Consider the following 19,298-nt stretch of genomic DNA (forward strand, 5'->3'; position numbering starts at 1 on the left):
AGTTGAAGAAGGGAAGGCAAGAGCTGTTAAACTTAACATAATTTTTTAATATATTTGTAAAGATTGATAATTGCGTTGTAAAAACCCACTTAGCCCTTCACCAGTGCTGCTGTTCCTGTGTTTTAAACACTCCAATGCACTTTTAATTTCAACAGATAAACTTTCTTGAAACAGAAAGTCATAATGTTATTATGACTTCATTAAAGCACTGTATCATTTAAAAAGACACTATAGTTATAAACTAATCAGCTATGAGAAATTGATGGTTATGACCATACTATTAATCACTTTTTGGGTACTTTAAATGCATCCTGTTGAAAGTTTCAATGTGTTACTGGTAGCTGCGGTAGCATAAAATAATCTCCCTCTGGTAACTAGCAAGTGTAATACAGCATTTATGCAGGGTACTGTCTATAAGGAGAAGCATACTAAGTTCTGTGTAGCTGTTTGAGGTATTAGAGGTAGTTCAGGCTTCTGCATGTGGCTTCTATGGTCTAGTTCCTATCTTTATGGTCCCTTCCAACCTAAGCCTTTCTGTGATTCTCTATGTATAACACAACTGTTAGGTTTAACAACTGTAAATTAGTAAGGTTTTTTACTATAACCAGATTATTACAACTGGTGTATCAGTGACTTCACCTGAGTATTTAATAACTTATGCTACCTCCTGATAAATCAGAATGTAATATTTTGTGGAGAAACAGAAACAACTTTTGTATAAACTTCATGGAAAATTTTTAAACGATTCTGCAGAGAGTGTTCTACCTTATAGAAAGAGGTGAGGACTATGTGACTCTTCTATAGAACTGTTAGGGAAAGTTATTTTTGTGATGAATTTCCAGAGCTTCTCTTCAACTGTGTATTCCGAGTCTCAGGAGACATGGTTTAGGTATAATAAATTGATGTGGCTACAAATAGGTGAAAACCGAAGTGAAGTGTGGAAGAGCAGCTACGATGGTGTCTCCACAACCCGACACTGATGTGAAAAGAGGTCCTGAATTGATTGCTGTAAATACGTGGGACAAGACACTGGACAAAGGAAGAACAGTGGGTGTTATTAACCTTTAGGGGCTTTTAATAGGATTTCCTAATATTTCCTTGTAGCCAAACTGGTGAATATGTTTTGGGAAGTGGATTATTATGGGTGAACATTTGTGTGTCCTGCTGAACTCACACGGTTCTGATCAGTTGTATGGAGTCCCCCTGGAGGCTTGTCACTGGTGGCACCAGTGCAGGGGCACTTTGTCTGCATGCTGACCTCTCTTCCAGGTTGTAAGGAACTTAAAGCAAATTTGTGGATGACTGTGAGGGTCAATTCATCTGCTGGATACTGGGGCTAATTGAGTGGGATGTCCACAGGTCAGAAATAAGTGTTGGAAACCTTGTGAAATTGAAAAGCAAGTGCCAAGCCAAGTCTCTCTTGGGAAAGATGACCCCATCCAGCAGCAGAGGTGTGGTGCAGGCTGGTGATAAGTACCTTTACAGGAAAGAACATAAGGGTCATTGTGGGACAGTGTGTGTGCCTTTGTAGTGCAAAAGGTGAAGAGCACACTGGGTATGGTCAGCTAGTTGAAAGAAGCAATTTGGACCTCTGCTATTTGGAGCTTGTGAGACTGTATCAAAAGTACTGCGCACAATTTTGTGCTCCCAGATATGAGGCAGGTGCTGAGGTGCCTGTGAAAGGCCACTAAGGTAGGAGTCACCACATGATCTATGAAGAGGGCTGGAGAAGTGAGTTTGCTCAGCTTTGAGAAATGTCTGAAGTGGGGCATCCTAATTGCTGCTGGCACTGTGTAATAGGCAGTGAGAGGGAAAATGAAGACGGACTCTCCTTAGCTATGCAAAGAGAAAGGATAAGAGGCAGCGGACACAAGCTACAACAATGGAAATCACTATGATGTGTTAGCAGTATGTTTTCCCACACAGAGAATGAAGCACTGAAACAGGTTGTGGAATCTCTGTCCCTGAAAATATTCAGAACCTGACTATGGCATGACCCCTGAGCAATTTGATCTGACTTCAAAGTTGGCCCTGCTTTCAGTTGAGGATGGGATTGGATAACCTCCAGAAGTCCCTTTCAGTCTAAATGAGCCCTCATAGTGTGCATGGACAGGCAGGAGCTGGTATACTACAGTTGCTAGCCCTGGAAGAAAAGTAGAAGTAGTTAGGAGTCTTCTATTTAGATTAAAATGTCAAAGTCTGAAACAAGTTTTTCCTATAAATCAATTAGACTGCTAAAAACATACTTCAAAATTAGATCCCATTGTTACTTCCTAATGTAAGTTATATCTATTAGAGAATTTGTTAAATAGAGATCTGGCTACATCTTTTCTGTTACTTCACTTAGCCAGTAAGACTAATCCCATACAGCACAGAGCTGGGTGACATACTGAAAATATAGCTTAGCAGTAAATCGAGCAGTTATTAAACAGCATTCCCTAGGCTAGCTGTCCTGATGCAGTTCCTGGACAAAAAAGGGTTAACATTGTGGAATGGCCTGCAGCGAGCTGGCCTTAAGAGCTAAAAAAAAAGCCAGCAGTGTCAGCAATGCAGGGGGCAGCAGGCATCCCGTAACTCTGTAATGTAACTAGTAACTCATCAGATTTCTTTTATAGACAGCTGATATTTGCTGCTGCTGACAAAATAAGTTTGTTTTATATTTCTTTGTATGACCAAAGCTGTTCAATATTGGCAGATAACACTAAAAACTTTCCAGGTAATTGAAAATGTGAAGTTAATATTTAGCTGTCCTGCTGAAGTTGAGACTTTGCAACATTACATAGTTCAAAGTACAGCCTCCTTTCTCTTCCTGCGGACCTCAGTTCTGCCCGGAGTGGGTGGTGTGTGGAAAGACAGCATACAAAGAGTGAAGGAGTGGTCGACTTAAGGCAGTCGGGGCTTTCCTAGGGATTGAAGGTCTTGTTCCTTCCTCTAGAAGGACGTCACACACATCAGTGCTCCTGACCGGTTTTTAATGGCTTTCTGGTTTCAGTGTAGGAAGTACAGTGCAGAGGACAGGGAATGCTGCGTGTTTACAACTTTTACTGAATGCTGAGAATTTGAGCTACCACTTACTGAGTTCACAGAAAAGCCAAAAGAGAAACTCCCCAGAACCCCAAATCCTGATAAGTGTTTATTTAAAGCAATTCAGAAACTTGGCTTGTACAGAAGTTTTTGGTAGTGCAAAATGCACTGGGCAGTCTCTCTGATTCTGCTGTGTCCCTTTCTCCATTTAAAGTTGAAGTCATGTTCAGTTCTGTGTGACTTGAATTTTTGCTTTAGTGTTCCTGTGTAAAAGTAATATTCTACTAAAGACAAAGATGTTAATAAAACAGTATTTTTTCATTTGCCTTATTCTCGCCAAAATGGCTGAAATACCCTAGATAATTGGTTTTGTGGTGTATTTTGTTTGTTTGTTTTAAGTTATCTCAAGCCAGGAGGGTTGTGCTTAAAACCTCTTGATTAGGTTAGAAGTTTCATAGACCTTGCTTTTCAGTATGGCACACCTTTAGATGTCAATAGTTTTGGCTTCTCAAAACCTGCTAGCATTTCTGGTGGTAACTGTCAGAGTTAGTTGGAGGGGGTTTTTTTTGTGTTTTTTTTTTTACTTTACTGCATTGTTTATACTGGGTGAACTAAGACAACGGAAAGCAACCTGTGTACTCTGACTTCATTGGCTTCATTCATCTGAACTGAACAGTTCAGAAATCTTCCTTTCCACCCCTACCTTTGAGTAGGTAAAATACAGCGTAGTTCTAGGATATGTAGCTTGAATGTGATCATATTTTTGTTAGGCCTTATGTCTAATAAAGTTGAACAGTAATTGTGAAATTCAGAAATTGCCAGTTAACTGGCTCTCTGAGTTAACTATAGTATTGGAAGAACAAAATATATACATATGGAAAATTGCATTACTGAGTAACAAAATAATTAAGTACTGATATAGCACTGCACAGGTCTGTAAATAAATACAGGCACAGAAATATGCTAATTCTTGATTTATGTCTTCATTGTTTCTCCTAGCCAGCTGGGTTGACTGTCATTTCAGCATGTGTTCTGTGCAGTCTTGTAATTAATATGTAGATTCTGGCTGACCATTGCAGCTTTCCTGTGCTGCCTGGTGTAAATACTGTGAAATGCATGAAAGATCAGGTATTAATTAATTAGTCTTCTCTAGTCACTGAACTTTCTCTGAGGAGCAAGGACTACTGAACCAGGGGCAGGGTCTGTCTGATGAAGTAAGGTGGACAGCTCTTTTCCAAAAGCATTGCTAGCTTATGAGGGGGGTTTTAAACTATGCATTTTGAGATGGCCTCTGATTTTTCCCTAATCTGAAAAGGAGCAATCAACAAGTGTCCAAGGGGATGTGATGGAAATAGTTTTTATTCCTTGCATTGTGAAGGCAGCACAAATGAGCACAATTGCAGACTTAGGATTTCATTGGGATTCCAGCAATGTTGTGGGATAGCTTGCATGGCTGGAGTCATGCAATTATCTGGATTTGTACCTTTCAGGAAAGGCAGGCTGGCAAGGCGAGGAAGAGTGTCTAGAATGCTTGGAGCTAGATTGGTATATGGCTAAACAGAGAGCTGGGATTCAGGAAAAGGAGAGTTCGTGAAATTTGAAAGAAGGGGCAGGCAACTCAGGAGGACTACAAGGATGTGATGTTTGCATGTGGAAAATTAAAAGAGCCAAAACCCAACTGGAACTTAATCTGGATATTGCTGTAAAAGAAAGTAAAAATTATTTTTATGAATATACAAGCAACAAAAGGAGGGCTGAGGAAAATCTCCATCCTTTATTGAATGTGGGGTGAGACAGTGACAAAGGGTGAGGCACATAATGAATTTTTTGCCTCAGTATTTAATGTTAAGAATAGTTGTTCTCTGGGTACCCTCTGACCTCTGAGCTTGGAAGACAGGGATGGGGAGCAGGATGAAGCCCCCATAATCCAAGGATAAATGGTCAGTGATCTGCTGTACCAGTTGGACACACACAAATCTATGGGGCTAGATGGCATCCACCCAAGACTGCTGAGAAAGCTGTCAGAAGTGCTCACCAAGCCACTTTGAATCATTTACCAGCAGTGCTGGTTCTAGTTCACTGGAAGTTAGCAAATGTGATGTCCAGCTACAAGAAGAACTGGATGGAGGATTGAGGAGACTGCGAGCCTGTCAGCCTGACCTCAGTGCCAGGGAAGATTATGGAGCAGATCGTACTGAGCGCCCTCACTCAGCATGTGTAGATGTGGCACTTAGGGACTTAGTTTAGAGGTGGACTTCGCAGTCTTAGCTTAATGGTTGGACTCAGTGATCTTAAAGGTCTTTTCCAGCCTAAATAATTCTGTGATTTTTAAGTCCCACATCTGTACTCCATTCAACAGCATAGGCTGTGGTCTGAGGGGCTGGAAGGCAGCTTGGCAGGCACAGGTACAGAGCCCTGGTGAGCAACAAACAGAGCAGTATCAGCAGTTTGTCCTCAAAGCAAGGAAAGGACACCTCATCCTGGGCTCTGCTAAGCATGACAGCAGATTGAGGTAAGGGATCATTTACCTCTCTTCATCACTGGAGCACTGTTTCTGGTTTGTTGCTCAGCGTACCATGGGGACACTGAGCTACCAGAGCAAGCCCAGAAGTGGGTCACTGTGTTGACTGGAGCACAGGGTGTGCAAGCAGAGGCCACAAGAGCTGGGCCTAATCAGGCTGGAGAAGGGAATGCTGTGGGAAAGGAGCCCTTATTTGCTGCCTGATGAGAATGTATCAAGAATATAGATCAGTGCTTTCTTCAGAGATAGCCCATACAAGGGAATCAGAAAAAGTTGAAGTATGGGAAATCCTGAGCCTGTCAAGAAGTAAAACTTCTATGTGGGGGAGAGGGTGCCCAAAATATTTGAGGAATTGATGTCCTATGGTGATATTCCAAACTTGACTGGATGAATCTTCAAGTCTGATATAACTGGACCTACTTTGAGCAGGACTGAGTGGCCTCTCGAGGTCCCTTGCCTCTTTACCTACATGAAATCATTTTTCTCTACATCAGTATTAGATCTTGTTTGACTTTGCCAATGATAAATGCAGTATGAAGAAACCAGTGCCTAGGAGTTCACTTGTGTTTGTGGTAATTGCTAGGTGACCTGGTTGGAAATGATTGCTGTAGCTTACATCTCTTTCTGACATGACCTCTTGAACACTTCAGAGATATCACAGGATTTCTGTGGAAGTTTTGGTTGGTTTGGTTTTTCCCTCCTCTCTACAGGCAGGCACTGATGAGCAGTGATTCCTGTGGTTTTTTGAGTCTGAATGCTTCAGTCTGACAAATGAAGTCAGAGTGATTAAATCAAGAATATCTTAATAATGCTCATAATTTAGACTCTGGGATAAACATGAGCTTTTTGGGTAATCTAAGCAAGATGCACATTATAGTTACCCTCATGGTTAGGATGGCAGCTTATGTAAATATCACTGTGTAGCAGAAAAGTGACTTGCTACTTTATGATGAAAGAGAACAAATAGCAGAGACAAGAATCCTGTACTGAACACTATATTGTATTTTTGGGTTCTGATTGAGTTGCCTTGGTTTTTTTTCTGTTCGTCTGTGAAATGGCAAGTTTATTATATGGTAGCATTGAAACAACAGCCATTTAAGTTGGAAAGAAAGCTGTTTTTTGGGCTGGGTTGGCATCAGGAGCACCAACCCATGTTTTTGCAAGTTTGCGGCTTGGTGGAACAGAATATGCTGCTATGTCATTGGTAACTTCCACAATTTGAAATGAAGCAGAAGTGATGGGCAGTAACTCCTCAGACTTCTGTGATATTTAGTGCTCAACCCCTCACCCCCAATTTCTCTTCCCCTCAAAAAAAACCCAAACAAGCAAAAAAAAAAAAAAAAATAAACCAAACACAACCAAAGGTCGCTATTGTAATAGCATTAAATTGCTCTTCTAAATAAGGAATGGAGAGGTCTGGAGTGTGGAAGGAAGTGGCAGGGTATTTATCTGACCAGACTGTTTAGCAGTCACCGTGGTCTGGGAAGTTTTTCTGGAAGAATTCGTGTGGTGGAAGCTGTAGTTGTAGGTGGTGCTGGAGGATAGTGGGATTTTGTCTGTTGAATTTCCTGGAGTATGAGGTGTCCTAATTATATTGAACTGATAGTAAATTTGAATAAAGATGAGTTACAGAGTTTTGAAGTACCTTAAGAAACTGAGGGATTGAATAGTTACGCAAGCTGAAGTGTAGATGGTTGTTCAGTGATGCCCATGAGGCATCCTTTATGGAGGAGAGTGTTAAACTTGGTGTGTGAATTATTATAAATATATATTTGTCTAATTGCAGAGAAGGCCTTGAATATGTGATGGTCAGTTCTGTGAGCTTTGCCAGAGGTCTGGTTTGAAGGAGCTGACTGTACAAGGTTTGAACTAGGCAGTGCGCTGTTGGGAAGCATGTCCTCTGCCATGATGTTGTATTGGCATCCTCTTTAAACTTGAAGTGTAGTAATGCCAGCTTTGAAATTTCTTAGCTCTGAAGACTATGCTAGAATTGAAACCTTTTAAGTATAAACTGATGTCCAGCAAGTGTCCATTTTTGTGTAATGTGTGACATCCATATCATGAGAGGCAGTTTATATATAGAAAAAGCTGAAGCACTAGCTGACTAAAACTACGTGATTAGGTGTTCCTGTATATCTCCTGAATGGAATTTCTTTCATCACCTTGAACTCACAGCCCTGCAAATAAGTGAAGAGATAGAGCTTTTAAAATAAAGTTTAAGCAAGCAACATTAGAGTTACATCTAAGCACAAGTTTATAACTCAACTTATTATTGAACATGCTCAGAATGAGTTACTTTGCTGAAATCTGAAGGCTGTCGTTTCTCCCAAATCTTACTTGTTGCTGAGAACAAGACTTGTTTGTAAGGAGTGATTTGAGGATGCCACAGTGACTCAGCTGAGGATAAACTGAGGCTAACCAAGATTTCATGGGGAGTTAAATATAGAACTTCGAAGAGTTAAAAGCTTTTAACAAAATGCATGACAAAAGATAATACATCATAATACATCTGCCTGTGGATCAGAATAAAAAAAGGAGTAGACAGGTCACCTGCTGTGAGCTGTCTGTCCCTCTGATCAAGAGAAGAACCTTTACTGCAAAAAGTTACTAAAGGATACAAATAGAAGGAAATACATTCGATTAGAAAGTAGCTATTTATTTTAACAAGTTACTATAGCCAAGTTAAATCAAACGCAAGCTGACCTGAGGTTGAAAAAAGTATCTCAAAGTGCTCTAAGTATGTATGTGTTAGCTGAAAGCACTGGTGCTCTGTTTCATAATGTATTTCAGGTTCTACTTACTGAGTACTAAAAATGAAATGGATTTGCTGTTCTAGATAGCCTCAGTGTTAATTTCTATTTTGTGTTTTCTTTATTTCCTTCATGTATAACTGGGCTGGTTTTTTGATTTGCAAAGCAAGTGGAGGATAGTCTTAAACACAGTTGAAGAAACGGTAGGTTTCTAGGAAGAGGACTGGAAATGAGGCTTGTAAAAGCAGTGTATTCTGAAGTCTTCTCACTATAGTGAGGTCTGAGTGAGCCCAATGTTTCGTACTAGAGCAAGTGGTATAAATGTTTGGGGGTGGAATGTTGCAAGTTCGTTCCTGAAGTGAGAACTTAAGTCCTTCAGTATGTGTGCCATATTGACTAACAAGAATTTTAAGGAAGACTGGATTATTACTTTACTAAAAATGTCTGTTAATCGTAAAATAACAAAGCCAATAAAATCCTTAATCGTGTGCAGGATTTAGCTCTAGGTTAGTTTGGGAGCTTTTTAAATTCCTAAATATCAGACCGTTCTAAAGGGTGTGGAGGTTTGTCATTTTGTCCAGGGTGTTCATTTGAGGAATTAATTTTCTGTAGCATCAAAGGTTTTCTTTATTTCAGTGGGCTTGGTTGCTTGTTTTTTGTGCTTCTGGGTTTTTGTGGTTTTTTGGTGGGTTTTTTTTGTTTTGTTTTGTTTTTTTACTGGTTTATCTCCTTCCTAATCTTTGCAGGCATTCTCTTTTTGCAGTACAAGTACTTTTGGACCTTTATCAGGTTGCCTTTTATAAGAATACATTTGAGTTCTTCCAGTCCTTTCTTGTAGGTCATGTTTTCTAGGCCTTTGAGCACACTTCACTTTCAGACTCTCTAGATGGCTAATATATGATGTGTGCTGTTCAAGCTGAACAATTCCAGATGGAGTCTCACTGATGTTGGCTGGAGGATATACTTCTATATTAGCATATTCTATAGTGTCACTTTCAATTCTTGAAATATAATCACCATACACTTGCTGTGGTTTTCAGAACACTCTTTGCTCTCTGACCAGTTTTTTAACATCCTTCATGTGTTACTTAGACCTGCTCCTGCTGGCTGCTAGTCTAATTTGGACCCACTTCAGCTTGAAGGTATTTTTCTGCCTGACTGGGAAAGGTTTAAGTGTAACTTTTCTTTTTCTCTGTGTATAATGCATTAGTCATCAGCCCCACCAAATTTCAGATGTGCAACTCTCCTTTTGGCCTCCAGTTTTCTGTTAAATATTTTAGCTATGTGTTTAAACTGGATGCCACATAGAAGGACTTCAGTCTTTCCTACCAGATTAGTTTGTCAGAACGATTGACTCATCTTTTGTGTTTCAAAAGATTTCTAAGATCATCTGGAACTCTTTAACAAACTTTCCAGTAAGAGGTTTGAGTTACATTAAGGACTGCCCGTCTCAATCTCTTATACCTATTGCTCTGATAGTCAGGGGTTTGAATTTATTTAAATGGGAGTGTGGGGCATTTTATGGTGATTAGGCCTAGTAGTGAGTATATGGATAAGTTTTGAACTAATTGTTTACTCTTACTACTAGTTTTATGAGGGAATGGGACTAGAAATGAGATGTTCTCCTCCATTCCTGCTTTTGGGCCTGGCACATTTATTGGAAAAAGAGTACCTCATTGTCCTGCTTATTGCCTTTTAAAGGAGGTGAGATTGGAAGATTTGGTGGAACAGAGTTGGAAATATTCATTACGAAAGAACTTCCATCTGCCTCATAGCATGCCTTACTTACTAGTTCAACATATTTTCTAAACATCCATAAGTTTAGTGTCAAGATAAACATGAATGTCTTAATTTGCTTTGTGTTAATATGTCTAAAAGATGATAATGTAAAGACATGTTAAATGGACATCGATGTTAGTATGGTCTAAGTCAAAATTCCACACGAAGTTTTAAAGTTCATGAGACTTCGTAAACATTCTTAGTGAGTAGTTTGTTTTAAAGTTTCAACCTTATAAAATTGGCTTTCTAAGAGTGTCCTTCCCAACTCCATTTGAATCATGTGCCTAACATTCCTTTCCAACTTCCTCTAGTGTCTTAGATTGTCCTGCTGCTTGATACTGAAGGTTTGTGCAGCATGGTGGGAAGCAGAGTATGTAGGGGCACAGGTGCTGTCTTATGTGGAGTTAAACTAGAACAGGAGCACCAGTTCACATGTGAAAATGGCATTCTGAAATGAGAATGGTGGGTAACAGCCATGTCTGGCTTCAACGGCAGAGCTTTTCTTAAGCTCTGTGACTCTATGAGTTGGGCTCAAGCTAATGTTAAACTCTTGAGTTGTGACTACTTTGACTTTGTGTTGCATTGGAGTAAAGTGTCTCTTTGAAATCAGTTTCTTTGCTTTCTGTGTTGCAAATGTCAGTCTTGTAGATAATTGTTTATTGTGGAGCTGAAGAGGTTTGCATACTTTGTCATCTTTGACTTCGTTGTGCTAGGATGACAGTTCTTTGTCCAGTGTTGCATTACCTGACCTTTTAACAGGCAGTGTGAGTCCTCTCACTGGGCTCTGGATGCTCTCTTATGAATGGTAGTTGTAGCCTTCCTTACAATTATTTTTCTTCCTTGCTCCCTCTATGTAAGTACACATGTTGATTCAGAACTAGAGGGAGATAACTGACAGTCTCTTCCATCAGCTGTGGGAAATGAAGGAGCAGAGTAACACAAGCCTCCTGGCTGAATGGTATGATATCTTGTCAGCTGTACCCTTAGGAGCAGCCAGATGGTGATTCAGAGTGTTTCAGAATTCGGCAGAACATCCTGTGATAGCACTTAACTGAGAATCCGTCTGTCTGGAGCTTGGTGTTAGTAAAACCCTTCAGCAGCAGCTAACTTTTGAGACAGCACTGAAATTGAGACTGACCTCTTCATGCAGTTCTTGTTGCTAGTCTCTTTGATTTTTAGGTTGATTGGAAAAGATGCAACTTTGTGCAACTTCATTTTATAATTTCCAACTAGAAATTGTTCTCCTTTCTATGGCTTTTGTAAGAAGTCAGACTGTCAGTCACCTAGAGGAGAGCTGCTCTTGCAATAAGCCAAGTCAAGACTGGAACCTCATTTTGGGCCATCTGCAGGTGTAGAAAATTAACATTCAGAAGTTAATAGAATCATTTCCAAGTGATGGATTCGCATGACTTACATCATAATGTTTTTAGTTTCCTGTTGGTATTAGGTAATTTAGAAGATAGAATCCCTTGAACTTCAGTAAAATGAAAAAGCAACCTGAGAGAGCCTGAGAATTTCAGTAGTCTTGGCTTCAGAGTATCAAATTGCTATGCCTCATTTCACCAAAACCTTTTACATTCTGGTAGGCTTTTGTATGCCTATTATATAGTGTGTCTTAAACACTGAACGAGGTTTTAAGGTTTGCTTCCTGAGATGGAAGTAATACATTGCTGCTTTCTTCTTTAAAAAAAATAAGGCAAGTACTGTACCAAAAAAAAAAAAAGGAGGGGGGAACTTGAACGGAGTCCTATAAATGCAATGCTTATGGAAGCTAATCTCGTGCTGTTCCTGATCCCAGCTCACTTGCCCCCAAAAAACTGATTGACACTCCACTTCAAGCAAGGATTGTGACAAAGCGGATCCTTAGGTGAGAGTAACACTAGGTTATAACACTCTCTCTTTGATGTAAGTGCAGTTTTTTCCTAAGTACTGGCTTAGCACTTCTAATTGGAAGCAAGTGTTGAGGCATTTTGTACTACTTAATCTTGAATATCTTCCATTCCTTGGTTCTGATCTTTTTTTGACACAGTAATTTGATTGTGCCCTGGTGCTCAAGAAACACACTGACTTCTTCCCAGTCATTTAAGCATATATTTTTATAAAGCCTCAAGCTGAGGTTTCAGCTTGTTTTCTACGGTATCTTTAAGTGATTTGCTTTTCCAGCTTAACTAATATGAAATTGCCACTAGATTTGTGGAGTTATGCTCATTGCCTATCTTGCATTGCCACTTGTGATTGACTGAGCTAATTAGGAAGGTTAAATCAGGAAGAGAACAAGTCAGTTTTTGTAGGTAGGGGTCTTTTAGTGCTGACACAGGAGGAGGACTACAAGAATAAGCTTTCTGATGTCAGCTGAAATTAAACTGACCAAACAATATTGACCTTAAGAGTGTTCCATAAGAAGTTGTGCTGACACAGCAACTTGCTGTCGGCAAAATGGGATGTTCTTATTGTTTTGCTCCATTTTTGATTGGAACTCTTCTGAGTTCCCTGCCACTTGTGTGTGCTAAGGCCAGTTATACCCATGAGCTGAATGACTTGCTGGTAGAGGGAAAACAATTCAGTTTTATGCTCTTCTGTAGTTTGACTTTGTCTTGTGGAAACAGTTGGCAGATTGTGGGAAATCAGTGGCTAGAAAGTGTCAGTATGGTCACCCTGTCTTGCCAGAAGTGTGCTGTTAAGTGCGTAACAAAAGGCATTGCTTTTGTAATCAGACTTGTGCATGCCTGCTTCATATAGAAAATCTAAATCTGCTGTTTATTGCAACAAATAACAAGCCTGTAAATGAGGAAAGCATTCTGTCATTCCATAGCATGAATACTTTGTTGTGTTAAGAAGATTGTCATATAATTCCTCAGTATCTTTTGTTTCAGTTAGTGGTAGAAACTTAATTCAGAATTGATATTGAACAGATTGTTATTATGGTCAGTATTGGTAATACCTAGTTCTGTGGCTTTTAATGCTGCAAGTGAGCCTTAGGGATCTTTTTGTTTTGTTTACTCTTTAAACTTTGTCAAGTTACATGAGTAGAGTCAGTGCCTTGCTGTTTCAGGTAAGATTCTTGACTTTATTGCCAAGCATGGCATTGGATCGCTCTGATCAAAAATCAGTTAGTGCATAGGGACTTAGCTGAAATTGAGTCATGTTGGTGCTTAAGATGGCAATTTCATTAGGCTGCGTGTGAAGCAGCACAGGACAATCTTATGTATTCCAAGGGAGCAAAAAGGAAAGGGAAGGCAGATCTGTAAAAACTTAGACAAATGTAAAGAAAAAAGTAAGAACCTCATGATGCTGTAATATATCTTGAGAAGCTGCAAAACATCTTGATTACTAAGTACAAAGTCTCTCCATAAGGTTTGTTGAGAATGACAGATTTCAGTATTGTGAATTTGAAGCAGAGGTCAGGCTTCAAGAGGAGGAGGGCTAGGCCTCATTAAAACAATAAGTGTATATCCTATGTGCCAGTATTTTGGATCAGTTAAGGACCTGAATAGTGTGCTCTTGAAGTGTCTTGTTCTTCAGAACCTTGTGCATTGTGAGCCTCTAAATGTGTTCCTTTGGAGGAGAGGTGTAGCTCCTTATTCAACTGCAATCTGTGAGTAGAATACTGGCTCTGAGGTGGAAGTCTTTATGTCAAAGAAAATACCTTAAGAGTCCTGAATATCTGCATGGTAATTAGCTTGCTAGTTTGAACTATCAGCTTGATTGTTCGGCAGCTACAGCTAGTTAAATAATAACTGGATGGAGATGAAGAGGTACTGTTCCAGGTTAAATACATAGCATTGGCACTTCAGATTTAAACTATTTCTAGTAAACACTTTGGAGTCAATATACTGTTGTATGAGCTGTATGTAAGTTAAATTTTCTGAGTAGATAAGTTGATTTTTTTCTTTCTTTTGTCTTTGGAGTCTGAACATGTATCAGAAGATGAGATAAATGTAAAAACGTTCAATTTGGAGTAGTGATCTGTTAGGTCTATCTGCCTTGCTGGAGAAGGTGAAGGAAAATTATCTAACTGATCAACATTGTGTAGCTGCAAGTGTTTATGTCTATAAATATATATGGGTCCTGCTCAGTTCAGTCTGTAAATCTTAAAAATAGCAGCAATGAAAAAGTTTGACTTCTGAAAATATTAATGTAATTCATGTGAGAACACAATGTGCTTATGGCACAAATGAGCTGTTAGAAGGATTCCTTGGTGGGAAGATGGTTGAGTATTGACTTTTTAAATGTACCATGGTCATCTTTCTGTAGCTAAAGCCCCCAATTACTGGGAACAGTTGTCAAAAAAAAAGGAAGCAAAAGAGCTCATGTGTTCAGTTATCTGGGATGTTTTTTCAGTTCAGTTTGTTACCTTCCTCAGAAATCTGAGCAGTTTTTGTAAGTTCACTTGTGGAGCTTTTTTGTACTGTGTTGTTTGGAGTTATACACAGCTAATCACTATGTTAAAGTTTAATATATGTTAAGAATCAGCAGATTTAACTGTTGCTAAAAGCTGATTGCTGAATGAAAGTGTGCTTTTCTTTGTTTAAATTACATTACAGAAATGGATATCCTGTACATTCTGAAATACATTTCACAAGTGTAACTTGTGAGCCTTATTTGTAAGGCAGAAAGCAATAGTCAAATACATTCCACAATAGTCAAGGAACATTCCACCTTATGTTTAAATGTATCAACGGCAGGTCTCAAAGGAGATGAAGTCTGGGCAGAATTCTGTGCATGCCAGTTGGTAAATAGTTGCCCTCTTTCCAGTGTCTGCCACAATAGTGTATTAGATAAGAGGCATGAGGAGAATAGACACAATGTTCTTGCATTACTTGTCATGGCAGATACTCTCTATATGAAACATGGGGTTTTTTGTTTTTTTTTTTTTTTACTTTTTTTTTTTCCCTCACCAGCCCTGCTTAGCAACTGATGTACCCACAATATTGGTCCAAATTTCTGGCTTAGTTTGACTTATTTGTGTAACTTCAGGTCTTCATACTATTGATGTTAGTCAGTAGTTTTATACTGAAGAAATCCATAGCTAAATCACTTTTTTTGGATGACTTCAGTGACTCAGAAATGGTTTGAACAATGAAAAAATCAATTGATGGGAAGCAGAAAGCTTTTAACAATGGACTCCTAGATAAAGGCATATAAAGACGTCTTCCCTGAGCACATGGCTTGCCTTTTGTGTGAACCTGGTGAGTGAAAAGGCAGTTCATGTCTCAAGTTGAATGACTTCTTCATGCTTAAGAGAATAGGGCTAATAAAATTTATACTTGACTTTTGCTTCATTGGTGAACTTCTTTAGTAACAGCTTGAGTACTAATTTGATATCTGAAGAGAGAATTGGAGCATTTGAAACAGCTCTGTTGAAATCTGAGCACAGGAAGAAGAAATACCATGTGGACTAAGACTTTGGTTCTTTATCAGGTTAGTTTGTTCTGAGAGAATTAGTGAGTGAAGTTGCTGGAGCATCTGTTTGGCAAAATAAATTGTGACCCTTTGGTATATTGAATCGTTTTGTCCTAGTGGATTTCCTTTTTTGAAAGGAGGATGGTGTAAAATGCTGAGCTCAGAATGTAGTTGCTACTCTGGAAGGCATTTTAGGTATGAAACAGAAATACAATGAATCCTAAACAAACTCTTGACTATGCCTACTCTTGCATATTTACTGTCTGAGAGGAGATCTTGTGTGAAGACACCCCACTACACTGAAGCAGAAAGATTGCATATATGTGATGGTAAATGTCTTCATTAGGAGGTAGGGTAGGAAAGTTTAAGTTGAGGTCTTTGAGTGACTATCACTGTAGATGTGGAGTGGTTTGTGGGGTTTTGATAGGGGCTTTTTTGTTTGTTTTTTTAATTGTTGCTTTGCTTTTTAAGCATTTCCTGGTATGGTAAGGGCTATAAAAGGGCTACTTATAAAAGATACAACTTAATAAATATTATTTAAGGAGAAACATGCAAGTGCAGTAGTTTAACTTAAGTTTTTGCTTGATGCTCTATATCAGTAATCAGACCGCCAGAAAGTACCATGTCTTTTTGGTAAATCTGAATTCACTAAATGTTCATATCTAGTTAAATTCCCAAAAGACTGTTATACCAGTTACACAATTGTCAGGTCATTTTTATATGAAGTTGTGTATTAGTGGTAGTATTCTCTGAAGAATGATTGATCTGTGCCTAGATTTGATATTTTTGCTTGAAATACGTTTCTGTAGTATTTCCACACTGTTGTGAATCAGTTATTCAGAAAAAATGCAGGGATTTCCTTCTAAAAAGGTAAACTAATTACGGAAGAAGGCTTACTGTGAAAACCAAGCGATATAACTTTCTTGTGTAGCAACTAACAATTGCTTTGTTTTTAGGTGCCTTAGCTGGACCAGTTGTCGATCCACACGTGACAGCAGTTTGGGGGAAGAAGGTTTCACTGAAATGCATAATTGATGTAAACGAAACAATAACACAAGTTTCTTGGGAGAAGATATATGGTAAAAGTTCACAGACTATTGCTGTTCATCACCCTGAATATGGAATATCTGTTCAAGAAGAATACCAAGGAAGAGTGGCATTTAAAAACTACTCACTTACTGATGCAACAATCATCTTAAAAAATGTAAGCTTTTCTGATGCAGGAGAATATATTTGCAAGGCAGTTACATTCCCACTTGGAAATACACAGTCGTCAACAACCGTAACAGTATTAGGTAAGTCAGCTTCTTTTTGAAAGGAAAATTCTTCAAACTTACTAGTAAGTTTATTTTACCATTAACCCAAAGAAATGCAAAATATGTGTTTGCTGGTCTTTCATTACAGGTGTGCTACTTTTACTAATGTCATAGAAGAGGCCTCTTTTGGGTCTTGCTTCTTTAGAACTTGTTATTTGAGTGTCTAGTTATTAAAAATAAGTAACCAGTTTAGGCATTATGCTGAAACAAACACTCAGTTTGTACTAGCACAATGTTCTAGGGCTTTGACAGACAATGCTGATACCAGGGACTTGTCTGTATGCACTGGAAAGCTGCTGAGCTTGGCTTTAGCTACTGCCTTGGCTAAATTCCCTCAGTACTGAGTAGTCACTAGCCTTCTTCAGAAAAAGCAGGTATTTCTAAGCCCTGTTGATAAGTGGTTGTCTCAGTGAGTCATCTGTAATGAAGTTAGAGAGTTCCTGGTGAGGGTCGATGCCCCACACCTGGAAACAGTCAGATGGGACTCTGAGCACCCTGGCATAGTTGAAGACATCCCTGCTTACTGCAGGGGGATTAGACTGGATGACCTTCAAAAAGTCCCTTCCAACTCAATTCTATGGTTTTATAAATGTGCTGCTAACATGATAATTAAATATAACTGTTTGGGTCTGGTAATGCAAACTGTTCTTTGCACAGTACAAATGTAAAGCAAAACTATTTAGATAACTGCTGGGAGTTGTGGGAAGTAAGAGTCAATTTAAGCTCTTGACTGTTTGTGGATAGTCATAATGTGAAGCTTTTATAGACTTGGGGGTTTGTTTACATAATTTTGTCCCTCTTGTTGAGGGCTGAGTATTGCTGTCATAAGGAACTAGTGCTGAAGTGCAAGTAACCCAGGGGTTACTGCAGTGTAAGGTAAAATGATTACCCTGAATCTTGACAGACTCTTATTAACTTGCCCAGTCCTTACAGTAGTGTTCCTCTTGTACCAGTGTAAGGTACTTCTGTATGTCCTGCCAGGAGTCAAATGATATTTTCTGTAGCTGAGGTGGTTGTCTATGGCAATTTCTGTAACCAGATGTGCTTTTTAGGATCATCTCTTGGTCTTTGATACCAGCTTTTCATAGTAGTAGAATACTCTGTGGGATTAATCAGATGGCTGTAGCACAGTATGTAAACTGACTTTCACCACAAGGGGGGGCAAAATAAATGCATCAAAGCAACTGGCTTAATCCAATTTGAAACCAGTAACTTGACCAAAATTCTGTGTGATGCATCAAGCATGTGGTCTTATGACTCTCTTTTTCACCTGACTTCCATCTGTACTGCAAGTGGCTATGTCTGTGGTTATCGTAGCAGCCTTTTGACTTCAGATTTCAGTTACTGTGCTTTACCAATAAACAGTGGGAAGTTCTTTTACCTCCCCTCACCTTTTCTAGTCAGTTCCTCTTTCTAAGATTGTTTTTTTTATTTTTTTTCCAGGTAGAATTAGTAATTTTGTCCATTTTGCACTCATAATATCAGGAGGAACTTGGGAGGCACATGTATATCCCATGTGCTTATTATTTCACATTGGAAAGAGTAGAGGGACCACAACTTGTTTCATAAAATATACGAAAAATTGCACTTGAAATAGACCAAGAAGTATTAGTCAGGCATGCATTGACTCTGATCTTTGCTTTTTTCATCATTAATGTAGATGGTTGGCAATTGCTGTCAGTCTCTCAGGACTTGGTATCAATCTCTAAATGGCAAAACCCAGATGTTATTTGCAAAGCTTCACTTGAATGTACCACTAGGTAGCCAGCCGTCTGTTGGACTTATGTTCTTTGGCCTTAGCAGTGTATTTTCTATCCTTTTAGAAACTTTTTGCTACACTCTCTTGTAGGGTTAAATTTAAAAAGTACGGGGGAAGTAGTGATTTTTCAGAATGTGCTTGTAAATTAATAACTTGGGAACTTTGCTGGCCTGAACTCAGCAATTCCAACTCGTCAGAATCTTAAGGCATGCAATCGCTGTAATTTAAATCTTGATGTAACTTAAAATCATCTTCAATGATGCATTGACTGCGTTTTCCCACTGGTCTAAAAAAACTCTCCCTTAAGTAAGGAAAAAAGTTCCTGTCCTAAGGCTGAGGCTGTTTCCAGTTGAAGCAGGATAGCCTTTTTTCCTAGTCCCTGTCTGTTCTTGTTTAGCAGAGAATTAGTTTCCTTCCACATGGGTAGTGGACATACTTAGTCATGCACTAGATGCTTTTACACTGTAAAGTGGAGACACTGAAGATAAATGGAACAAAAATAATAACTACAAGATGAAATGAAATGCCCTGTGTTTTGCCACACTGCACTGATTGCTTAAGACCATATCTAAAACCTCTTATGAGCCCCAAGTTTAACAGACTAGCCATGGTTGGTGACTTTGCCCACTGCCAGTTTGCTTTGTTTAGTGCTTCATGTTGTCTTAAAGAAATGTACTGTAAAAGGAGAGGTTAAGACAGTGGAAATATGAAAATGCTTTTAGGGTCAAACAGATATATTGACCTTT

The 19,298-nt window shown here is 39.0% G+C and overlaps 1 protein-coding gene across 4 annotated transcripts in view; it reads left to right on the plus strand.

The window, feature by feature from the left end:
• The window catches only part of NECTIN3 (nectin cell adhesion molecule 3), a 67,930-nt gene that overhangs the window by 7,149 nt on the left and 41,483 nt on the right, over positions 1–19,298 (plus strand). For all 4 annotated transcript variants that reach the window (XR_015799581.1, XM_088156840.1, XM_088156844.1 and 1 more), the window contains exon 2: positions 16,434–16,772. Coding sequence is in view for 3 of the 4 variants with exons in the window: in XM_088156840.1 (XP_088012966.1) it covers positions 16,434–16,772 (339 nt within the window). In the remaining variant the exon portion in view is untranslated. The remainder of the gene's footprint in view (positions 1–16,433; positions 16,773–19,298) is intronic.

Source organism: Sturnus vulgaris, chromosome 2 (assembly GCF_052056855.1).
Source record: "Sturnus vulgaris isolate bStuVul1 chromosome 2, bStuVul1.hap1, whole genome shotgun sequence".
Classification (NCBI taxonomy): domain Eukaryota; kingdom Metazoa; phylum Chordata; class Aves; order Passeriformes; family Sturnidae; genus Sturnus; species Sturnus vulgaris.